Source organism: Cyprinus carpio, chromosome A18 (genome assembly GCF_018340385.1).
Source record: "Cyprinus carpio isolate SPL01 chromosome A18, ASM1834038v1, whole genome shotgun sequence".
NCBI lineage: Eukaryota > Metazoa > Chordata > Actinopteri > Cypriniformes > Cyprinidae > Cyprinus > Cyprinus carpio.
In genome coordinates, this window is record NC_056589.1 from 25,168,155 (window position 1) to 25,188,974 (window position 20,820).

Genomic DNA, 20,820 nt, shown 5'->3' on the forward strand with positions numbered 1-20,820 from the left:
CGGGCCCACTTCTGGTACTTTGTTAACACACTAGTGCGAGTCCGTTGAGTGATCAGTTATGTAAGACACACGCAGATCTAAAAACGTCTATACGGACATGCTGTTCTTTGCAGTCATTGTGGATAAAAGAGGATGAGTTGATCCTTCAGGACACGTCAAAAGGATTGCACACACGTCACTTATGCTTAAATATTTTGTAAGTAAATTTGTGGATTTTATTTTTTGTAATGTTAGCTTCTTGAACCAAAAATAGCAGTTTTAATAGACAATTTCTATATTCCCTCTCAGGCTTAAAATTGTACTAAACTCTAAACTTAAATGGAAGTCTTGGTTAGAAATTATAAGTCCATCAGTATTTTGGCATTGTGTGACATTGTGTTTATAAATATGTTATACAGTAAATATGGTGACTATAGTATAATGTAAAATTCCAGCTGTAATTGAACATTTCATTGTTTTACAGTTATTGTGGTTAAAAAATAATAATAAATAAATAAATAAATAAATATAAGATTGAATGAACAATATATTTTTCTGGTACATAAAACATTGCTTAAAAGTTAGATCTTAATTATATATATAATACTGTATTTCTATATACTTTTAAGTGACATATATTGTGTGTGTGTGTGTGTGTGTATATATATATATATATATATATATACATTATTTTTAGAAAATACTAAAAACGGGAAAGAAAAAAAAACTACCAAATGTAGAAAAGGAAAAAAATAAACGGTACAGTTGAACACGGAATGAATATTTATTGATATGTAAATGTGCACAGTCATATATTAATGTTCTTATAGTTCTGACATCATAATGGTGACACATTTTAAATTCAGCTATTTAATTCATGTTCATATTTTAAAGATCTGGCTTGTTATCAAAATGTAGTGTTATGTGTTACTCAGGTCAGTTGTTTCCACACACATCCAGCAATTCTTTACCTGAAAACCTTATATTCCCAGTTTTTTTTTTCCTCTTTTCATGCAGCATGTCCAATTTTTCTGCCTAATATCCATAACTGGTCAGTCTGTGTGGACTGGGTTATGGGTGGATTGTGTTATGAACATTAGATTACGTTGACAGCACATCAAACTTCTTGTGTTTCAGAAGAGCGAGAAATTCCTGTTTTCCATGAAATGTCCCCTCAACGCAATACGTGTTGTCCACAAATACTCACTACACTGATTTCTCTGGACAAAAAATTGGAAACATTCAAATAAGAAGCGTCACTGGTGATATTTGCATTTCTTTTCCTCCTGAATTTATTACAAGACAAGCCCCTTTTACACAAGTGTTTAATTGTGACTAGCAGCAGAGGCATCCATTTGTATGTGTCTGGAGGCGTGTGTGTGTGTGTGTAACCTCAGTCAGTAGCATTGAGGTGATCATTTTCTAATGACTGTGCTGCCAGCTAGATCATCACTAAAAAGCACTCACAGAATTTTAAATCTCCTTTTTAGAGTGATTTAGATGATTAGGTTTTGATTCTTTCTCAAGAGAAAATTGAGTGTGTGTGTGTGTGTGTGTGTGTGTGTGTGTGTGTGTGTGTGTGTGTGTGTGTGTGTGTGTGTCTTGAGGAGTGATGGAAGGTTTGTATTTCAATTAAACTTTGGCTAAGCCCCATCTAAAAGGAGTCAGATTATGCTTTTTCACTTTTTTAACTTTAGTTAGTGTGTAATCTTGTTGTTTGAGCATAAAAAGCCCACCCCAAAGGGACATATTCTCATTAACAGAAAACACATCTCAAGAACTACAACAAACAGCTCATTCAGACTACAGGACTCCGCTTCTGGATGTTGTGAAGTCACAATGTCACTCATTTAAATAATTCCCACCCACAGAATATGCAAAAACGGGGTCGAGGCCTGGTTGAGCTGCACTAGAGACCATAGGCTGTTAAAAAAAAAAATGTTTAACATAAACACACCAAATTGTAATGACAAAATTGACACCATCATACATATTTACAACTGAGCAGATTAAAATAGAAGCCCTTTACAAATATTACTGACACAATCATGCCTTGGCAACTGTTGGCATCTGTTTTTTTTTTTTTTTTCACATTGAAAAAGGCTTTTTCTCTATAAATTATCAATTAAAATAATTAAAATTCTGTTGGTAGAAAACTCCAGTTCATTCCTATGGGATGTTCTGTAAGTGAGCATTGGCCTTGAAGACCGTCAAGCAGTACTTTCATCATGAATTACACTACAAGAGCAAGTAGAACGAGTACTTCACAAAGAGGCTGAAAGACACACTGAGAAAAAGTGTGTGGTTTGCATTTGTTATGTGCTCTGTGTAAGCGGGGTTTCACTTATATGCCATCTACTTCAGCATGAATGAAACCTGTGTGTGTGTGTGTGTGTGTGTGTGTGTGTGTGTGTGTACAATACACAGCACACGCTTACATTGTTGCTTATTGATTCATGGAATTCATGAAGTATCACAAAATTGCCCACCTGGATTTTTGCACACCTTGCACATTGGATAAACACACACACACACAGACTCATACATACAGTTCTTTTAAACTGCAGTATCCTAGCAACTACAATGCTGAAGGACTTGCATGTGACTTTATATGTTTTTAGTGTGTCTGGTGTTCTCACCAAATGTAATGCATTGTGTTTCTTCAGTTAGTGTAGAATATCACTGGATGAATCAGTTTCCGGTTGAACACAATGTTCTACACCGTCTCAGATTTCACTGGTCATTCAACACACGTCACAGAATATTTCATCTATCGGTTCTCCCTCTGCAAGCTTGTTTCCGAAAGGAAAAAGATGTTTGAATGCTTACTGAGATCACATTCATGCACACACCACACTTCTAAATGAGAAATGTACTGTAACATAGACTTCTATTAAGTTCATTATAATTATTTCCATAAATGTAAAATGTTTGTATTTTCAGAATAAAAAAACAAACAAACAAAAAACAGTGTTTGCTTGATATAAATGATTTTCCAATTGATGTAAATTCCATCAATTACTAACTTGATCTATTTATTTATTTATTCATTGTTATTTTTATATCCAGGTATTATCATCAAGGATTTAAGCTAACTTTTATGGGGATCTATGTCTGATCAACAGACAAATGTGTGTTCATGTGATGATAATTAATGTCTCGCTCTGTGTCTCTTTCTCTGTCAGTGTTAAGTATAGGAGAAGGGGGTTTCTGGGAAGGGACGGTGAAAGGAAGAACCGGGTGGTTTCCTGCAGACTGTGTGGAGGAGGTACAGATGAGACAGTTTGATCCTCGACTTGGTAAGAAGTGGCACACAAATACACATTTGCATACAACTAGTGCTGGCCAATATATTAAATATTTATACTGTATTAAATATTATTCTGTTGGCAATATAAAATCAACCAACATTATGAGAATTGTGATTAATTTAACATGTTTTTTACCTTTAGAACTGTGCATACTTTCCCATAATGTTTTAGAACATAATGCATACTAGTTTTGCACCTGCAACTTGTTTGATTAATTTCTGTGAATCAGTTCTTTAAAGTGTAAACTTCATTGAATCAGTTCAAAATGATTCATACTCAAGAATTTATCTTTAAATTGCCTTAAAAAGTTGTCATTTATATTATATTGTTATATTATGTTATACTTTTATTGTGTTAAATTTTATATTTATGTTATATTATTAGATTATACTATATTTTATGGCATTTTACTGCATTCTTTGTAGTTGCTCCAAACATTTTGAATCTAAATGCTGAAATAATGGTTCAAAATCAAACTTTTTACTTTTACATTTGTGCATTTGGCAGGTGCTTTTATTCAAAGTGACTTACTTTGCATTCAAGCTATATATATATATTTCTATTTATGGATTTTCTAGAAACCTAAATCTCTAGATTGTCTACATGCCTCACATGCATGGTTTTCAACGGTACAGTATGTTTCTCTCTCTCTCTCTCTCTGGATTTTCTAGAAACCTAAATCTCTCTCTCTATAATCTCTCTCTCTCTCTATCTATCTATCTATCTATCTATCTATCTATATATCTATATTTTTTTTTTTTCCATTCTTTTTTTTGTGTTTTTTTTTATTTTTATGTATATGTTTTTAGTTTATTATTGTTGTTTAGTGTCTGTACTAAACATCCCATTTAAATGCATTGTGAAAGTGTGAGAAAGAGAGATGAAAAATTCCCACACACCTTTTCTGACTTGGCACGTGTCCAATAATTCAAACACGCATACATAGAGAAACAGGTTAAAGGAGAGCTCAGAGTGATGTATTGCCTCATCACCTGCTTTCTAGAAATGAAAGATCTAATGATGCCAGGAAACCACTGGCAAGCCCCTGTAGGTGTGTCTCCTGTAGAGCACCGGGGTGTTTTCCCATCAGCAGAGATTGGTTATAGTAAAAAAAAACTGTTATTTTAAATTATAATAATATTTACATTTTTCTTTTGTTGTTGATGTTGTTGTTGTTTACTGTATTTTCTATCAAATACATGCATCCAATACATGAGCATACAAGAATTCTTTCAAAAAAGTCATACCGACCCCAAGCATTCTGTTTGAACAATAGTGAATGTACAACAAGCTTTGATAATTGTATTTCTTCATTTGTGTGTGAGAGCCTTAACGCTGATAGTTTTTCCTTTAGTTTTATTAGAAAAGAGCATCGATTCTCCTGAGAACAAAGATTGTAACAACCAGTAGGATCCCTTGAGACCACATGTAATTTGTAATTGGTCTCATTTTTCCCATTAGAATAAAATTAACAGTTACTCTCCTTTTTTGCTTCTGATCACATGTATACACAGACACACACACATTTGCAAACACAGTGCTATTGCATTTTTCAATTTATGACGTCTTTCTAATGGAGGAAGCACTGCTTGTTCTGCCATCTACATCCTCTTTTATGGGCATCTGTGTGCACATAACTTTGAAGTATGTGCGAATATAGTGATTTTCACTGTACAAATCTACACACACTCTATGGATTCCTTTTAGATCAATTTAAAAAAAGTTTTTTTCTAATTTCATTTTTTATTTATTTTCATTTTTAAAACCAACATCATTTAACATTTAAAACCAAAAATATCTCCTAGAAAAACAAGCATTTGTGTAATTGGACCTTTAACTTAGTTATTACCTGCTTCGTTATTACCCTGCTGGTAGAAGTTGTAACTACACCATTTGGACCCAAAAGATATGCAATTTGGTGCAGATGCTGATATTTATATTGCCAAAAATTGACATGAGAACTCCATCTCTGCACGTGCTGTGAGTTTGACATTTGCAACACGCATCAAGTATCTTCCCAAGTCTGTAAAAAGAAATGACAAAAGAGAAGCATTTCAAAAGAGAAGTTTCTCTGCGAAAAAAATATTAAAAATAGTATTGTAATTGTACTTTCTAATTTTTATGATTTGATTAAATAAATACAAATTAAGTAAATAATAAGTAACTAAAATAAAATAAAATAAAAACTGCAGTTAGATGTGTTTCCCCAATTTGTTTTGCCCATTTTGTTTTATGAAATAATCCACATACAGTTTAATGGCTGGTCAGTTTTCTCAAGTCATCAGCCATTGGCAGGTGTGGCAAACTGTAAGTTTTAGGCCCTGTTTACAAGCTATCCTGCTATCCTTGGCATCCTAACAAACAGCTTTCTCCATCCATTCCAGTGCTGTTTGAGTGTGTTTCAGCACCAACTGTGGTGGACAGCTCCCTGATTTTACTGGACAGCTCCTGCACATCAGGAAACTGGAGACTAGTCCAGAACTGCAGCGCTTCACTGTATGACAGATGCACTGTGAAGTGTGTGTGTGTGTGTGTCTACATCTGCACACTCAAATCTCTAGTATCACTGCTCTAAAGCTGGTAACACTGGGCGGTCTGTAATAGGATTGCATAATGCTGTATATGAGAATATGTTGCTGTGTGTCATTGTCCAGACACTCGTCACAATCTATCAGTCTTAAACAATGTGTGATGACAGACCTGTCATCTGTCCATCTCTATCAAGACCTGCAAGAGTTAAAATGAGTGTGTGTGTGTATGTGTGTGTGTGTCTTTTGTGTTAGTGTTTATCCAGCAATAACAGATGAAAGCTCTTTGACAGTGGAGGCAATATGTTTCGCCTCAGTGAAGCGATGAAGACAGCGCTGTGTACAATTAACTTACCCAAACAAATCCCTTTATGTGCTCTGACTGTGTGTGTGTGTGTGTGTGTGTGTGTGTGTGTGTGTGTGATTTAACATCGATTACTGAAGCGATTTCAGTCATGCATGTCATATTCTGAAGCCTGAACTAATGTTCATTCAGATTTCTCTCTGAGCTTACTGCTGTGTCGTGACTCGAGTGACATCAATCTCATTCTCTTGAGCTCTCTCATCCTCTCTCTTTCTTCTTTGCTTCTTTTCATCCCTCATTCTCTGTAGTTGACCTCAGTACTTAGATTAGAATGCTGTAGGTTAGAAGATTAGCATATTTATTTGTATTAAGTGTATGGTTTTTGTAAATAGGCATATATTTAACAGAATATATTTTTAACATTTTTACCTAAATCTTTCAGTACAGTAGAATAATATGTGGTTTTTAGTGCATGTGTTGAGATTATCTGTATGCTTCAGTTCTTTTAAACTTTACATTTTAAACTGTACTTTTAAATAGTAATCCTCATTTTCATCCAGTGAAATTCTTTCTTGAATGACATTGTCCCTCCCTTTTCTGAAATTGACAAATTATTATTCATGGCTGTTACGGAAACTAAACACTATTGGTTATTTTAAAAGGGCGAGGGGCTGTTCAGTATGCACCACCCCCAGTGTATATCTACGTATATCTATATTTTTATTACTAGCTTTTATTAATATTTTGAATTAGCATTTATTTTTATATTTTCAGTTTTCATTTTAATTTTTGTTAAATTTGTTTGTATTTCTAATGTACTTTTGTCAGTGTTTTTTTTTTGTTTGTTTGTTTGTTTTAGTGTCTGTTTTTTTAGTGTCTGTCAAGGCAACATTTCTAACTTTTTATTGAGTTTTATCTTTTCATCTATTAATACTATTTTATTTCAGCCACATTTCAATTAACAAAAATGTTTTAATAGTTTTAGTTTTAGTTTTACACCATGGTTACACCGGCTCCAACTTCCTGTTTCAACAGGAAAGACTCCACCACATGAAATGACAATAAATACATGTACTGTACTCATCATGACATTTCGTCTTTTACTTAATTAAATTAATTATTTCATTAACTTGAAGTCTTTAACTAGGCATTCATTTTAATAAACAAAATAACCTAAATATGTAAACTGAAATAAAATTTAACATAAAAGAGTAGAATACTTATTTTGAGTGTAGACTTGATTTAATTTTTAACTCAGCAGATCACCTCAGAAAATAGTCTTATTTAAAGGATTGCCAACCACACTCTTCTTAGCAGACCATCTGTGTGCTGCTCTAAAAGAAATTATTCATGTCCTATGGTTCGGATATGTTTCGGAATACCCGCACACTATTTAGAATGCTGTTCAGCTAGTGTATATTGCATTTATACACACTTACCAACACAGTGGAATTTCCATCAGTGCTGCTGCAGTGTGCAGCGGGATCTGGAGGACATGTCTGGAATCAGTAAACACCTACAGACCCACACAGACTTTCTCTCTCTCTGCCCCTGCCTCAGTCGATGACTCATCCTTCTGAATCACCCAAATAGTTCTCTTGCTATTTTTAGTCTCATTTATGGGTTTGGGTGCAGAAACTCCCTCAGTTTTTTTTTCTTCTTTCTCTGGTTTGATGTTGTTTTAGCAGACTCTCACGACCCCTCTCATTGTCTGTCTCTCTTACGTAGATAGCAGTCAGTTTTTTTATGTTTTCACATATTGACTGAGTTTAAACTTTTTTATGGTGCCTTCTTGTGTCATTCACAGAATTATTTGTTTTGTTCACTAAGGTAAGCATCACTGTTACTATTGATAATAGTTTAAGTTAGTGATTTTAAATCTATAACTTTAAGTATGTACTAGTAGCGTTTAACATCCTGCACCGTTTGGGCTACAGACTTGAATAATAACGGAAATCATGCCACTTGAGATGTGCTATTACTTTTCCAAACCATCAGACCTACAATTTTCAACTGTGGGCAATAACATGGGAAAAAATCCCATAGACTTGGACTGAAGAAAAGACCTGAGACATTTCGAGAGACCAGAATATAATAGAGACACACACTAGTTATAATGGTGCCGTGACCCAGATGGGAGTGAGGTTCAGTGGGGTGAGTGTAATGGAGGCCAGCTGGTCCCTGTTAGCGTGCCTGCCTCCCATGCCAGCAGCCCAGGTTAAGAAGAGTTACACATAGAGTGGTGTGCTCTTTTGACTCAGGCCAGTAAGTAACAACCCAGAAGACCACAGAAACAACCTAGCAAGCACCCAGAACACCCTAGCAAAGTGTTTTCTAATTGTGTTTTTAAATCTAGTTTATCTTGTAATTGTGTAATTTTATAATGTGTCTAAGTGTTTAAATACAGTACCTTGCAAATTCATTCAGTTCTCCCAGCAGGGTCTCTCTCTCTCTCTCTCTCTCTCTCACACACACACACACACACACTGATGCACATCCATTGAGTTCAAATTAAATTAGTCGAGCTAACAACTGTTTTAACACACTTTTTCGACCCAGTACCACAAAGGCTGCACTTATTTGATCAAAAATGCAGTAAAACAGTAATATTGATTTCATTTAAAATAACTTTTATGATTGAATATGTAATTGAATATGTTTTAAAATGCAATTTATTTCTGTGATGCAAAGCTGAATTTTCAGCATCATTACTCTAATCCAATCACATGATCCTTCAGAAATTAGTCTAATATGCTGCTCAAGAAACATTTATTATTATTATCAATGTTGAAAACAGTTGTGCTCCTTAATATTTTTGTGGAAACCATGATACATTTTATTCAAGATTTTTTGTGTGAATAGGAACAGCATTTATTTGAAATACAAAACTTTTGAAACATTGCAAATGTCTATTTCAATCAATTTAATGTATCCATGCTAAATAAAAGTTTTCATTTCTTTTAAAGCTTATGAACAGTAGTGTATGAAGAGATTTTTGACCCAGTGAGCCTCACATTTAGAAACATTTGTTAGAATTATGTGTCAGACACAGAGAGATTTGGAGATTTCAGAGATTTGCTGGAATTACTCTGTATGACACTTAGTAGTTATTAGACTAATTTAATCAATAGTGCAAGTTTGAATATCGTTTCCATGGATACAGTCTTCTTTTTGAAAATGTAGATATTGGAGTGGCCCGAGAACATGATTTTAGAAGCCATCTACATGAGGACAGACCATGACCAAACTTCTGGATTGAAAAATCAGTGAATCTCTAATTCAGATGTCAATATATCATTAACATTTCAAGTGTATGATTAAAATAAACTTCTTTACCAATCATTTATCCAGTAGAGGTCGTCCCAGCATGTCCCCAATGGCTTCTCAGCTAGTGTGCAGTGTGTGGCTGTATGTTGAGGGTAGTCGGTTCTTGGTCTGTTGCATACTGTATCTCAGCTTCTTACACATGAGCTCTGTTCCAAACCGTGCTGAGATGTTGAGTCTACAGCATACATCGGCAGCTGTCTTCTAAGGGAGTACCTTTACTGAAATGGAACCTGATAAGTGTCTGATTTGGAATGTGCTACATAGACAACAGTGCTTAGATTCTGTGCAAAGTACCGTTATTACATTACATTGTGTAATATTACAAATAATGTGGAATAGAGCTATTACACTGGGGAAAAATGGTGCGAAGACTGTTTTCACTCAGAAATTGCTAATAAATCTCACAAACAACAAAAAAGTAACACACTGAATTAAATGTGAAATTTTAAAATAGAAAAACTGAAATGGCATTTTCTTGTAAAACATTCCCCAGTAATGTTTTATTTATAACTTTGGCAAATCATTTTTGACAGTGTATGTGAAACACTGAATATTGAGAGAGAATATCTGTGTCACACACACTCATACATGCATATTTTTTCCAGTATACTGAGATTCATACATTTTCTTGGGTTAATGGTTTGGTGTAGAAAATACGTTTTAAAACATATTATTTTCTCTTTCTGAGAGGCTATAAATGTCACTCTGTGAAAATATGTCAGACCCAGTCAGGCTGACAAAAGGATTGTCAGTCACATGGTGAGAAGAGTTTGAATGTGTAACTAAAGGGTACAGACAGTGACAGAGGAAGAGAGCGGGAAAGAGGCAATTTCTGTTTCAAAACCAAGTGAGCTTCCTACAGAGGCAGATATTAAATATAAGACATTAGCAATATGTAAGCTCCCGATGTGAAGGCTTTTTCGAAAGGTAGGAAAGCCAACATCCTTGGAAATCTTGAATGCATTCCAGAATGCATTATGACTAGTTCAGTAATAAAACCAAGATAGTTTATGTGGTGAGAAAAATGTTGAGTATTAATACACTTGAATCCCTGCAAAAAAAATAAAAAATAGGATAATTGAGGATACAAGGATACATAGTGACTAAAAAACATTTTTTTTGTCCAATATTGGTGTGTGCAGTATACACTAAAATGTTTGGGGTCAGCAAGATTTTTGTCCTGTTTTTGCTCTCCAAGGGTGCATTTATTTGATCAAAAATACAGTATAAACAGATTTCTTTCTTTAATAAAATATTGGGAGTTAACAATTTAAAATTAATTTAATGTTTGTTTATTTTTTTTACATCATTTGTTTTTGTGATGTCAAAACTGAATCGTGATCCTTCAGAAATCATTCTTATATGCTGATTCGCTGCTGTTGTTGTTATCAAAGTATGAAACATTTCTGATGCTTAATATTTTTATGGAAACTAGATGCATTTTTTTTTCTTCAGAATTTTGTTGATAAATAGAGAGTTCAACAGAACAGCATGCATTTAAAACATAAGCCTTTTTGTAACATTATATATGTTTTTACTGTCGCTTTTGATCAACTTAATGCATCCTTGCTGAATACAAGCATTAATTTCTTAGAAAATAAATCTTGCTTGACCCCATACTGTTAAATTGTAATGGGTTCGATTCACAGGGAACACTCATACTGATCAAATGTATATCCTGAATGCACTGCAAGTCACTTTAGATTAAAAACCCTCTGGCAAATGAATAAATGTGCATTTAGAAAATCAGGAAAAATGAAAGAGAGACAGATATCAGTAAGTGAGAGGGAAGTTAGAGAGATAACAGCAGGAATGTATTCCATTAAATTAGCTTTCATGTTATTAATTTCTTTTCTGCAGGTTAAATGTGATTTCATTGTACGGTGGCTGTTTTGCATACTACTCAGAGATAGTTACCATGGGAAACACGGGATAGTCTGAATATGGATGTATATGTTTAACCTTGCTTTATCCTGGAAGGAAAGTTTTATAACAGATCCAACTATATTTGTAACTTTGTACTGCAATGTGGTTACTAGGGTGTTTCAAGTGGTTGCTAAAGCATATCAAGGTTGTTAGGGTGTTCTGCATGGCTGCAAATTCAAGAGAAAAAAAAATGTGGTGTAAAAATAATTTTCACTCAGAAATTGGTAGTAAATTTTACAATTAATTACAAGAAATGGCAAGTAACATTGAATTAAATATTGTTCTTAAATATTGTTCTTATAAAACATACTACAGTGATATTTGTTTCATTATAACTTTGAAAAACAATTTTTTACATTGTGGGTTCTTTGATATGGCTAGATATGGCTTCAGCAATAGTAATAGTGATGCTTGCATTATCAAACACCACAAATGATTATGTGCCTGCACAGCCTGAAGTGAAGTGAAGGAGGTGTGTCACATGATCAGATGTGTTGAAGCGTAGACAGGTTTGGCTTGGTGTGACTGTCGAGCGGGTGAAGGTGAGAGTGTGGAATCTAATGAAGGCCTGTAATCTGCTCTGATGCATTTCTGGGAGGTTAGAACTCATTCCCAGGGCTCACAGTGCCGCTGATGGTGATTCTGTGTTATTCTGTTGCCATGCCTCCAGAGTTACCATGACAATACATTTGAAGAGATAACAGTCCTGGTTTTTGGCAGAGTTACACTCCTATACACACACACATACACAAAAAAACATAGTGTTTGTACAAACCCGATTCCAAAAAAGTTGGGACACTGTACAAATTGTGAGTAAAAAAGGAATGGAATAATTTACAAATCTCATAAACTTATATTTTATTCACAATAGAATATAGATAACATATCAGATGTTGAAAGTGAGACATTTTGAAATGTCATGCCAAATATTGGCTCATTTTGGATTTCATGAGAGCTACACATTCCAAAAAAGTTGGGACAGGTAAGATAAGAGGCCGGAAAAGTTAAATGTACATATAAGGAACAGCTGGAGGACCAATTTTCAACTTATTACAGTAGGTCAATTGGCAACATGATTGGGTATAAAACGAGCCTCTCAGAGTGGCAGTGTATCTTAGAAGTCAAGATGGGCAGAGGATCACCAATTCCCCCAATGCTGCAGCGAAAAATAGTGGAGCAATATCAGAAAGGTGTTTCTCAGAGAAAAATTGCAAAGAGTTTGAAGTTATCATCATCTACAGTGCAAAATATTATCCAAAGATTCAGAGAATCTGGAACAATCTCTGTGTGTAAGGGTCAAGGCCGGAAAACCATACTCGATGCCCGTTATCTTCGGGCCCTTAGACGGCACTGCATCACATACAGGAATGCTACTGTAATGGAAATAACAACATGGGCTCAGGAATACTTCCAGAAAACATTGTCGATGAACACAATCCACCGTGCCATTCGCCGCTGCCGGATAAAACTCTATAGGTCAAAAAAGAAGCCATATCTAAACATGATCCAGAAGTGCAGCCGTTTTCTCTGGGCCAAGGCTCATTTAAAATGGACTGTGGCAAAGTGGAAAACTGTTCTGTGGTCAGACAAATCAAAATTTGTCAAAGTTCTTTTTGGAAAACTGGGACGCCATGTCATCCGGACTAAAGAGGACAAGGACAACCCAAGTTGTTATTAGCGCTCAGTTCAGAAGCCTGCATCTCTGATGGTATGGGGTGGCATGAGTGGGTGTGGCATGGGCAGCTTACACATCTGGAAAGGCACCATCAATGCTGAAAGGTATAAGTTCTAGAACAACATATGCTCCCATCCAGACGTCGCCTCTTTCAGGGAAGACCTTGCATTTTCCAACATGACAATGCCAGACCACATACTGCATCAATTACAACATCATGGCTGCATAGAAGAAGGATCCGGGTACTGAAATGGCCAGCCTGCAGTCCAGATCTTTGATGCGTAGAAGAAGTTTGGTCCATCATAAAGAGGAAGATGCGACAAAGAAGACCTAAGTTGAGCAACTAGAAGCCTGTATTAGACAAGAATGAGACAACATTCCTATTCCTAAACTTGAGCAACTTGTCTCCTCAGTCCCAGACGTTTGCAGACTGTTATAAAAAGAAGAGGGGATGCCACACAGTGGTAAACATGGCCTTGTCCCAACTTTTTGAGATGTGTTGATGCCATGAAATTTTAAATCAATTTATTTTTCCCTTAAGTTTCTCAGTTTAAACAGTTGATACGTCATCTATGTTGTATTCTGAATAAAATATTTAAATTTGAAACTTCCACATCATTGCATTCTGTTTTTATTCACAATTTGTACAGTGTCCCAACTTTTTTGGAATCGGGTTTGTATATACAGTGAAGTAGACTGATTGATTGTAAAGTATCCTTGTGTTTTGAAAAGGCTCTATATAAATGAAAAGTTATATTATTGTTTTGAAAAGCACTATATAAACAATAATAAATATTATATTATTGTTACTGCTGCTGTTATTAATAGTAGAATAATAATAGAGTTTTTATTAGTTAATCTGAGTGTAAAGTTTTTAAAGTATCCCTGATTTTTGGAAATGTGCCTTATAAATAAAGATTATTATTATTATTATTATTATTACTTTTTATGAAGTAATCTGACTGATCATAAACTAGCTTTAAGTTTTAGATAGGCGTTATATAAATAAAATTTATTAATAGTCGTAGTATTGTTCTGTTGTTTATAAAATGCAAAATAGTAATAATAATGCATAGAAAAAAATAGGTTGCTCTTCGATTTTGAGGTGTTTTTTATAGACCTATTTTCTGCATTAGCATACATTTTTGATTGATTGATTGATTGATTGATTGATTGATTGATTGTTCACACAATCATTGTCACATCAGCAGAAAAGTCTTTTAAGTGACAGAGAAGGGCTGATTAAAAATTCTCAGCATTTTGCCTCTGAGGAAAATTTAGAAATGTCTGCACGTATGTACAGTAAGTCTGGTAACACTTTATTTTAAGGTCCAATTGTCGCTATTAACTAGTTGCTTATTAGCATGCATATTACTAGCATATTGGCTGTTTATTAGTACTCATAAAGCACATATTAATGCTTTATTCTGCATGACCATATTCTAGATTCCTTAATCCTACTCCATAGCTCAATTTAACAACTACCTTATAAACTATTCATTAACAGCAATTTTGGAGTTTGTTCAGGGAAACCTCTTAGTTAATAGTGAAAATATGTTCCCTATTCTAAAGTGTTGCCGTGAGTCTCTTTACATAGGAAAGCTTTTGCTGAAGTGCTACTTACTGCTCATGTACACTGGTGTATGTTTTTAGTGAAAGAAAAGATTACTTCCCTCTGAGTCTCCCAGATTCATCTCTCTCAGGTCTCACCATTGATAATAATCATTTTATGACTTTGGGAAAATGGGCTACTTGCTGTAAGAGAGACAGTCAAACGCAGCAACCCCTTTCTCTCTTCTCGGTGCATAAAAAATGGGTCGGCTCCATGCAGGGCAGCCAGAGGCCATGGAGAGACAGAGAGATGTCTGGGAGAAAGCAGGAGAGATTTAAAAAAAAAAAAAAAAAAAAAAGTGTTGAGGATGGAGGGAGAGAGGGTAAGCGTGAGGTAATGGCGAAATCACATCAGCAGCTATTCTACTGATCAAGCGTGGAAAGAGACCTGCCACCCCATTGATCTGACCTATTTACTGCACTGTGTGTGTGTGTATGTGTGTGTGTTAGAGTTAGTGTGGTTTGTTTGGGTCTACGTGGACCATCGTCTTGGCTTTCTAAACCTTGTGAGTCTCTATGATGTGTGTTAGGATGGAGGCCCCCATCGGCCAAAGCTTTTGAAAGCAAACTCAGACCACATCAGTAAGCTGTAGAGATAAGAACAGGACAGAACCCACTCAGAATAAATCACACGTCGGTTCAGAGTGGCAGAGAGAGATCGCAGTGAAAGGTAAAGAGTCAAGGGCTGAATGTATCTATCAGTGTGGTGAACTGGGACACTGTTGTCTGGCCAAAGGCACAAGCTCTTCTTAGAGCACTGGCCCTTCAATACTAGATATCCATAGCAAAGCATCAGAGATACGACTACACCACCAATATGGCAAAATCACAACTACTGGTCTCAGCTGATATTCGGCCTAGATTAGCAGCATCAGCTGATAAGCATGTTCACTTCTATTAACAATCATGCACTTAACAAGTGTTTGTCTCCCTACTTTGTCAATTCCTAATTCTACCGACAGCTCTGTCAATTTATCATACATTTTATAAAATCTTTTATCAAATTACCACAATGACACTTTGAGACTCTGAAGACTTTTGTAGACTGTCACTCAACTGATCAAGGCTTTACAGAGAGTCATTTGAGCTCCCGAAGTATGTGATTTGCCATTGAACTCATTGTCTGCTGACTGATTCTCCTGTATGGATTTGTGTAGTTTCCTGCATTTTGAGTGTTTGTCAGGTTACCCTTAATTTTTCTGACAGCCTTTTTATCTCACTATGAGTTCAGTGAGGCAGTGTCTTGTTGTATGTGTGTGTGGGATTGTGTCCATTTGGCCACTTTATTGGAATAAATGGTCTAGTTGTTCATTTAGCCATCTGGAATGGATGTGACTCAGCTGTGCTTTACGAACTTTTAATCTCATTTCCGGATCCTGTCTGTATATGGCCATTCATATGACACAAACAACTGCATCAACATATCCCATTCCTGAACAGATAATAGACTGATTCATATACAGTGTGTGTTCATGTAGTTTGTCATTTGACAGATGATTGCTGCATATAGCCCTCAGAGATCTCTCTGTCTTTCTTATTTTCTCTCACTCCTCTTCCTGTAAGAATGATAAATGTTTGCATTATTCTTACTCTGGACACAGATGGCAAGGACCTGTGTAATCACCTACGCACACATGCACTTGTCCATATGTTGATTATATATTTGTGCAGTTATTTATGAGTAAAGATTATGCATTAGGCATTATGCATTATGGGTAAATCAGATCAGATTTTTGTGTGTGTATTCAAAACACTTACTTGCTGTCAATGAATTGTATTACAATCAGTAATTTATTTATATATCGTTTTTTAAATAAATATGTATTTTTATCATTTAAATAATTGTATAAGTTGTATAAATGTGATAATTTATAATTGTGTTTATAGTGTATTTATATTAGAATGTATAATTTTCAATCCGTTAAATTTTTTATATTTTTTTGTATTTATATTTATCCATAAAGTTAGTTATATAAAATGTATATATTTTTTATAATGTATTATAGGTATAATCAAGAAGGGTACCTTTGCAATGGAACAGATGTAAAATATTGTTCATGAACTTTCAAAAATGTAAATGTTTTTTCAGTAGAAATGATTTGGTGGTTATTGCAAAACCCAAAACAATGTTAGAATGTACTGGTTGGTTGCAAGGAAATTGATAAGTGGTTAGTACAGTAAAATGTTCTAGATGGTTTCATACTGGTTCAAAGTCAAAAGAGTGCAAGCATACTGACAAATTTTAAATGCTTTTGGTTCTGTCTGTGTTTAAATCCCTGTAGGCAATAATAATACCAGTGCTTATATATGTGCTTATATATCACCCTCTTTCTCTCTCCTGTGGATTTGATCTGTGCATCCTTCCTTGCCTTCAAGTCATTAAAATGCTAATGCATGCTTTAACTTCTCAATTCTGAGGTGACAGAGTAGGACACAGAGTCAGTAGATGTAACTCTCGCTTTTCTCTCTCTCTCTCTCTGTCTCCCTTCTTTCTTTTGAAATGTAAGCAATTATCAATATACTGTAATGTAATTATTAATCACATTAGTCTGAGTGAAGCGACTAAAGTATGAGCATAGCAGGCAGATTTTTAGACTTAGTTATGGAATTGTGAATTAAGAACTGTTGTGTTAAAAGAGCTCAGTAATTTTTTAAAGCAAGTTTTCGTATTTGCTGTCAACTTTTATCTATTGTTGTAATTGGATTTGTATGATTTATCACTTATAATTTTTTGCTCTATAATTTAGCATAAATTATTTGTAATTTATTTATTTATGATTTATGTAATTATATTAATTTTGGTTTTTATATACATTTATTTCTTCAGATATACTGTATGTTTCATTTGAAATATTGTATGTCATGTCAAACTTTCTTCATCGTTTTAGTTTATAATATAATGTATAATATAATATTAGTCAAGTTTTTTCTGCACCAATTGCAGTCATAATTTAGTTTTTCATGATGATTTTTCATCATCTCTCTCTGATCCTTTGTCTCTTGTCAGAAGTAGAGCGTCATACGCAACATAGGGGTAATAATGTTGGGTAGCATACCACATTTTCCTCATATTATTAGTTTTAACTGTATCTTTAGGTATTAGTATATATCCAGCTTTCACCTTTTTACCTAACTGTAAACATCACCAACAATGTGGTCAGTATAATACAATATTCATTTGCCATTACTTTTTTGGGTTGAAAGAAGTTGAGTTTTACAGTATGCTTTCATAGTACACTGAACCTATTTATTTCAAAACTTTAATTTATCATAATATGACTCCTTTAAACACACATGTGACACCGTCGCAGAATGTCACGTGAAGAGAGGACTGAAGAATTTACAAACATGTACAGAGGGAATACTAGTGTGTGACACAGGAAGGAGTGGAGACAGGGGACGGAAGAAAAAGACTGAGGAAATATGCATTAGTAATCAGACCAGAGCAAGTGGGTCACTGAGTTTATTAAGAAAGGGGAGAGAGAGAGGAAGAGATGTTGAATTTAATAACACTGAGAGCAAAGTGTAATTCAATAACCGCTGTAACACAATTTCTAATGTATCAAGGAAAGAAATGCATGTGTTTGACTGTTTGTTCTTGCCAGAAAATGTTTGTAAGATTCATTATTTGTAAGATTCTCGGGGTGTGTTTGTGTATGAACGTGAATATGTGTATATGTGTGTCAGCAGATTGGACTTCTGTAGGGGAGCAGTGCATTGATTTCCAGCCCTAAATCCAATCACATAAATCTAGTCTGGCTTGAGACACCAGCCCTATTAGCCAGAACCTCTGACTGGATTAACGAGACCACATTCACACACACACACACACACACACACAAATATACAGTTGACCTTGCCTGTGCATTTAATTAAGATTGTCTGCATTTTTGCACATAAATACCCACATTTTCACAGATGGCTGATTAGAGACATGTGATCGGCTCTGAAATGCAATGCAAATATGATTAACGGCATTGAAAATGATAAATATGGTAGTTACGATGATTAATGTTCAATTCGTGTCATGTTTGTCTTTCAGAGACGAGAGAGGACCGAAACAAGAGGCTGTTCAGACATTACACTGTGGGCTCCTATGACAACTTTACCTCATATAGGTAATGTATATACAGTATGTGTGCATGCATAAATAATTATATGGGCATTTTGGTTATCAGTAGTTCAAGCCTAACCTGTGAAGTCTAAAGTATTGAGTCTCTGCTGCCATCTAGAGGATAAAGGTTGTGAACACACATTACGTCATTTTTTTGTTTTTTGACATCATATTTGCTTTTAATTTAAACACACCTTTAGTCCTCATTTCATGTTTGATTGCATGCAACATATTTCTTTTTGTTTCTGTTTGTTTTAGAGTAAAAAATAAATGCTTAAGTACTCGATTCCCTTGAGAACGGAGAACTACAGTACATTTTACAGCTGAGTGTAATAAAAAAGTCAGTGCATGCTATTAAAGAAGAGGTCATGTTTTACATTATGCGCAATGTTACAGTGTAATTGGATATGCAAAGCTATTTATGAATAATATCTACTGTGTTTCAAGGGAGGATCAAATTAGATGATATGAATGCAGTTAATTCTGTCTCACCAATAAATATGAGCAACAAGATATGATGTTGTATGCTGTAATATAATAAATAATAAAATAAATGTATTTTCTATATTTTTTATACATCATTTTATTATATTATTGTATGCATTTAATTTATTCAAAGTTAATCCATTTTGATATCTACTACAATTTCTCACAATATTGCACAAACTGCTTCTAGTTTCTATAGTTTTATACTACAAAGGTTTGTATATTGTAAACTTACATTGTTGCAAAACTGTCTAAATGATTTGATTCACACCCAAGAAGCCAAATGAAGACGTCTTTCCACTGTACAAAGTTGCAGGTCAGAGTATATCGTGTTTAAAAAAATCTTTATAAAATAATCATGTTTGAACTCTATGGAGCTATAGACCTTAATCAGGCTAGTGCATATTTAATTTTGGAGATTCTACTAGTGTGACCGCAACACATAAGCTAGTTTTTGTTGCTGCTATTGTAATTCTGTTGATTCTGCATTTGTATTATATTTAACACTGTAATGAAAAGTGTTTTCGAAATTAAAGACTGATTGATGTGGGACAGAGGATGAGATGGGATGAGTTGTGGAATAGAGTAAGAGAGAGAGAGAGAACCAGAGAGGATTAATTACTGGAGTCTCTCTGTCAAACTGATACTACTCACTCCATTCGTCTTCTCTTGCCAGGCTGCTCAACAGCAAACAGGCCTAGAACAGCAGCCTAAAGAACTGCACCCAGTCAAATCAATTACCTTCTGAAATGGACTTGAAACACACAAGACAAATGATGTTAAAATCATCAGATATGAATGAATGACCATCACTTTACTGAAATCCTCTGTGAGATGTGTTTAGACAAACAGTGATTAAACTGTTGGAAGTTGCCAAGATGGCGATCCAGCTGTGAACTCCAAATTTTCTGCACATTTAAAGTACACAGTACTTTTTAAGTTTTAAGTTTAAAATCAAATTAAATGTAAAGTCTACTAAGGTAAATATTAGCATGTGAGTACTCCAAACTGTTTTCAGCTAATATAAGAAGCCTGCTAATCAGTTTAAGCTGTAAATGTTAGCATGTGAACTACATTAAATCTATTAACATATCTTTTTAATATTGTATATATTAGCACATCAGTGCCAAACTACATTCAGTTATAATAATAGATTTAAACTGTAAATGTTAGCATGTAAGTATGCAAAACTATGTTCCGCTAAGTCTGTTAATTCAGCACGAGTTAGCACCCATTGACCTAGCTGTGAAAAGCTAGCACACAGACACGAAGCACACATTAACTGGCTGAAGTTAAAATGTGTGCTCTCAACTCCCTCTACTCTTCTCGCAAATTATATGTGAATGTCAGTCGCCGTACAGAGGTGTATCTTCATTGACATGGGAAAAAGTGGAGCTAACACGCTCATGTACATTCCCCTGGGCTCAAGAGGTCATTTTAGGGAGTCGTGTGCACTACAGTGACAAGTCAGCGCTACAGGAAATCTTCTTCCTGAGGTCTAATGGCCATTATATTAATTTTCACACTTCGTTATCTTATCATTAGGCGCTAGATTAGCT

At 34.7% G+C, this 20,820-nt stretch overlaps 1 protein-coding gene across 1 annotated transcript in view; it reads left to right on the forward strand.

Annotated features, from left to right (window-relative positions):
- LOC109108892 (SH3 and multiple ankyrin repeat domains protein 3-like) overlaps positions 1 to 20,820 on the forward strand; it is a 225,644-nt gene that overhangs the window by 183,412 nt on the left and 21,412 nt on the right. Inside the window, 2 exon segments of the mRNA XM_042775608.1 lie at positions 3,165 to 3,278; positions 18,704 to 18,779. Coding sequence (XP_042631542.1) covers positions 3,165 to 3,278; positions 18,704 to 18,779 — 190 coding nt within the window.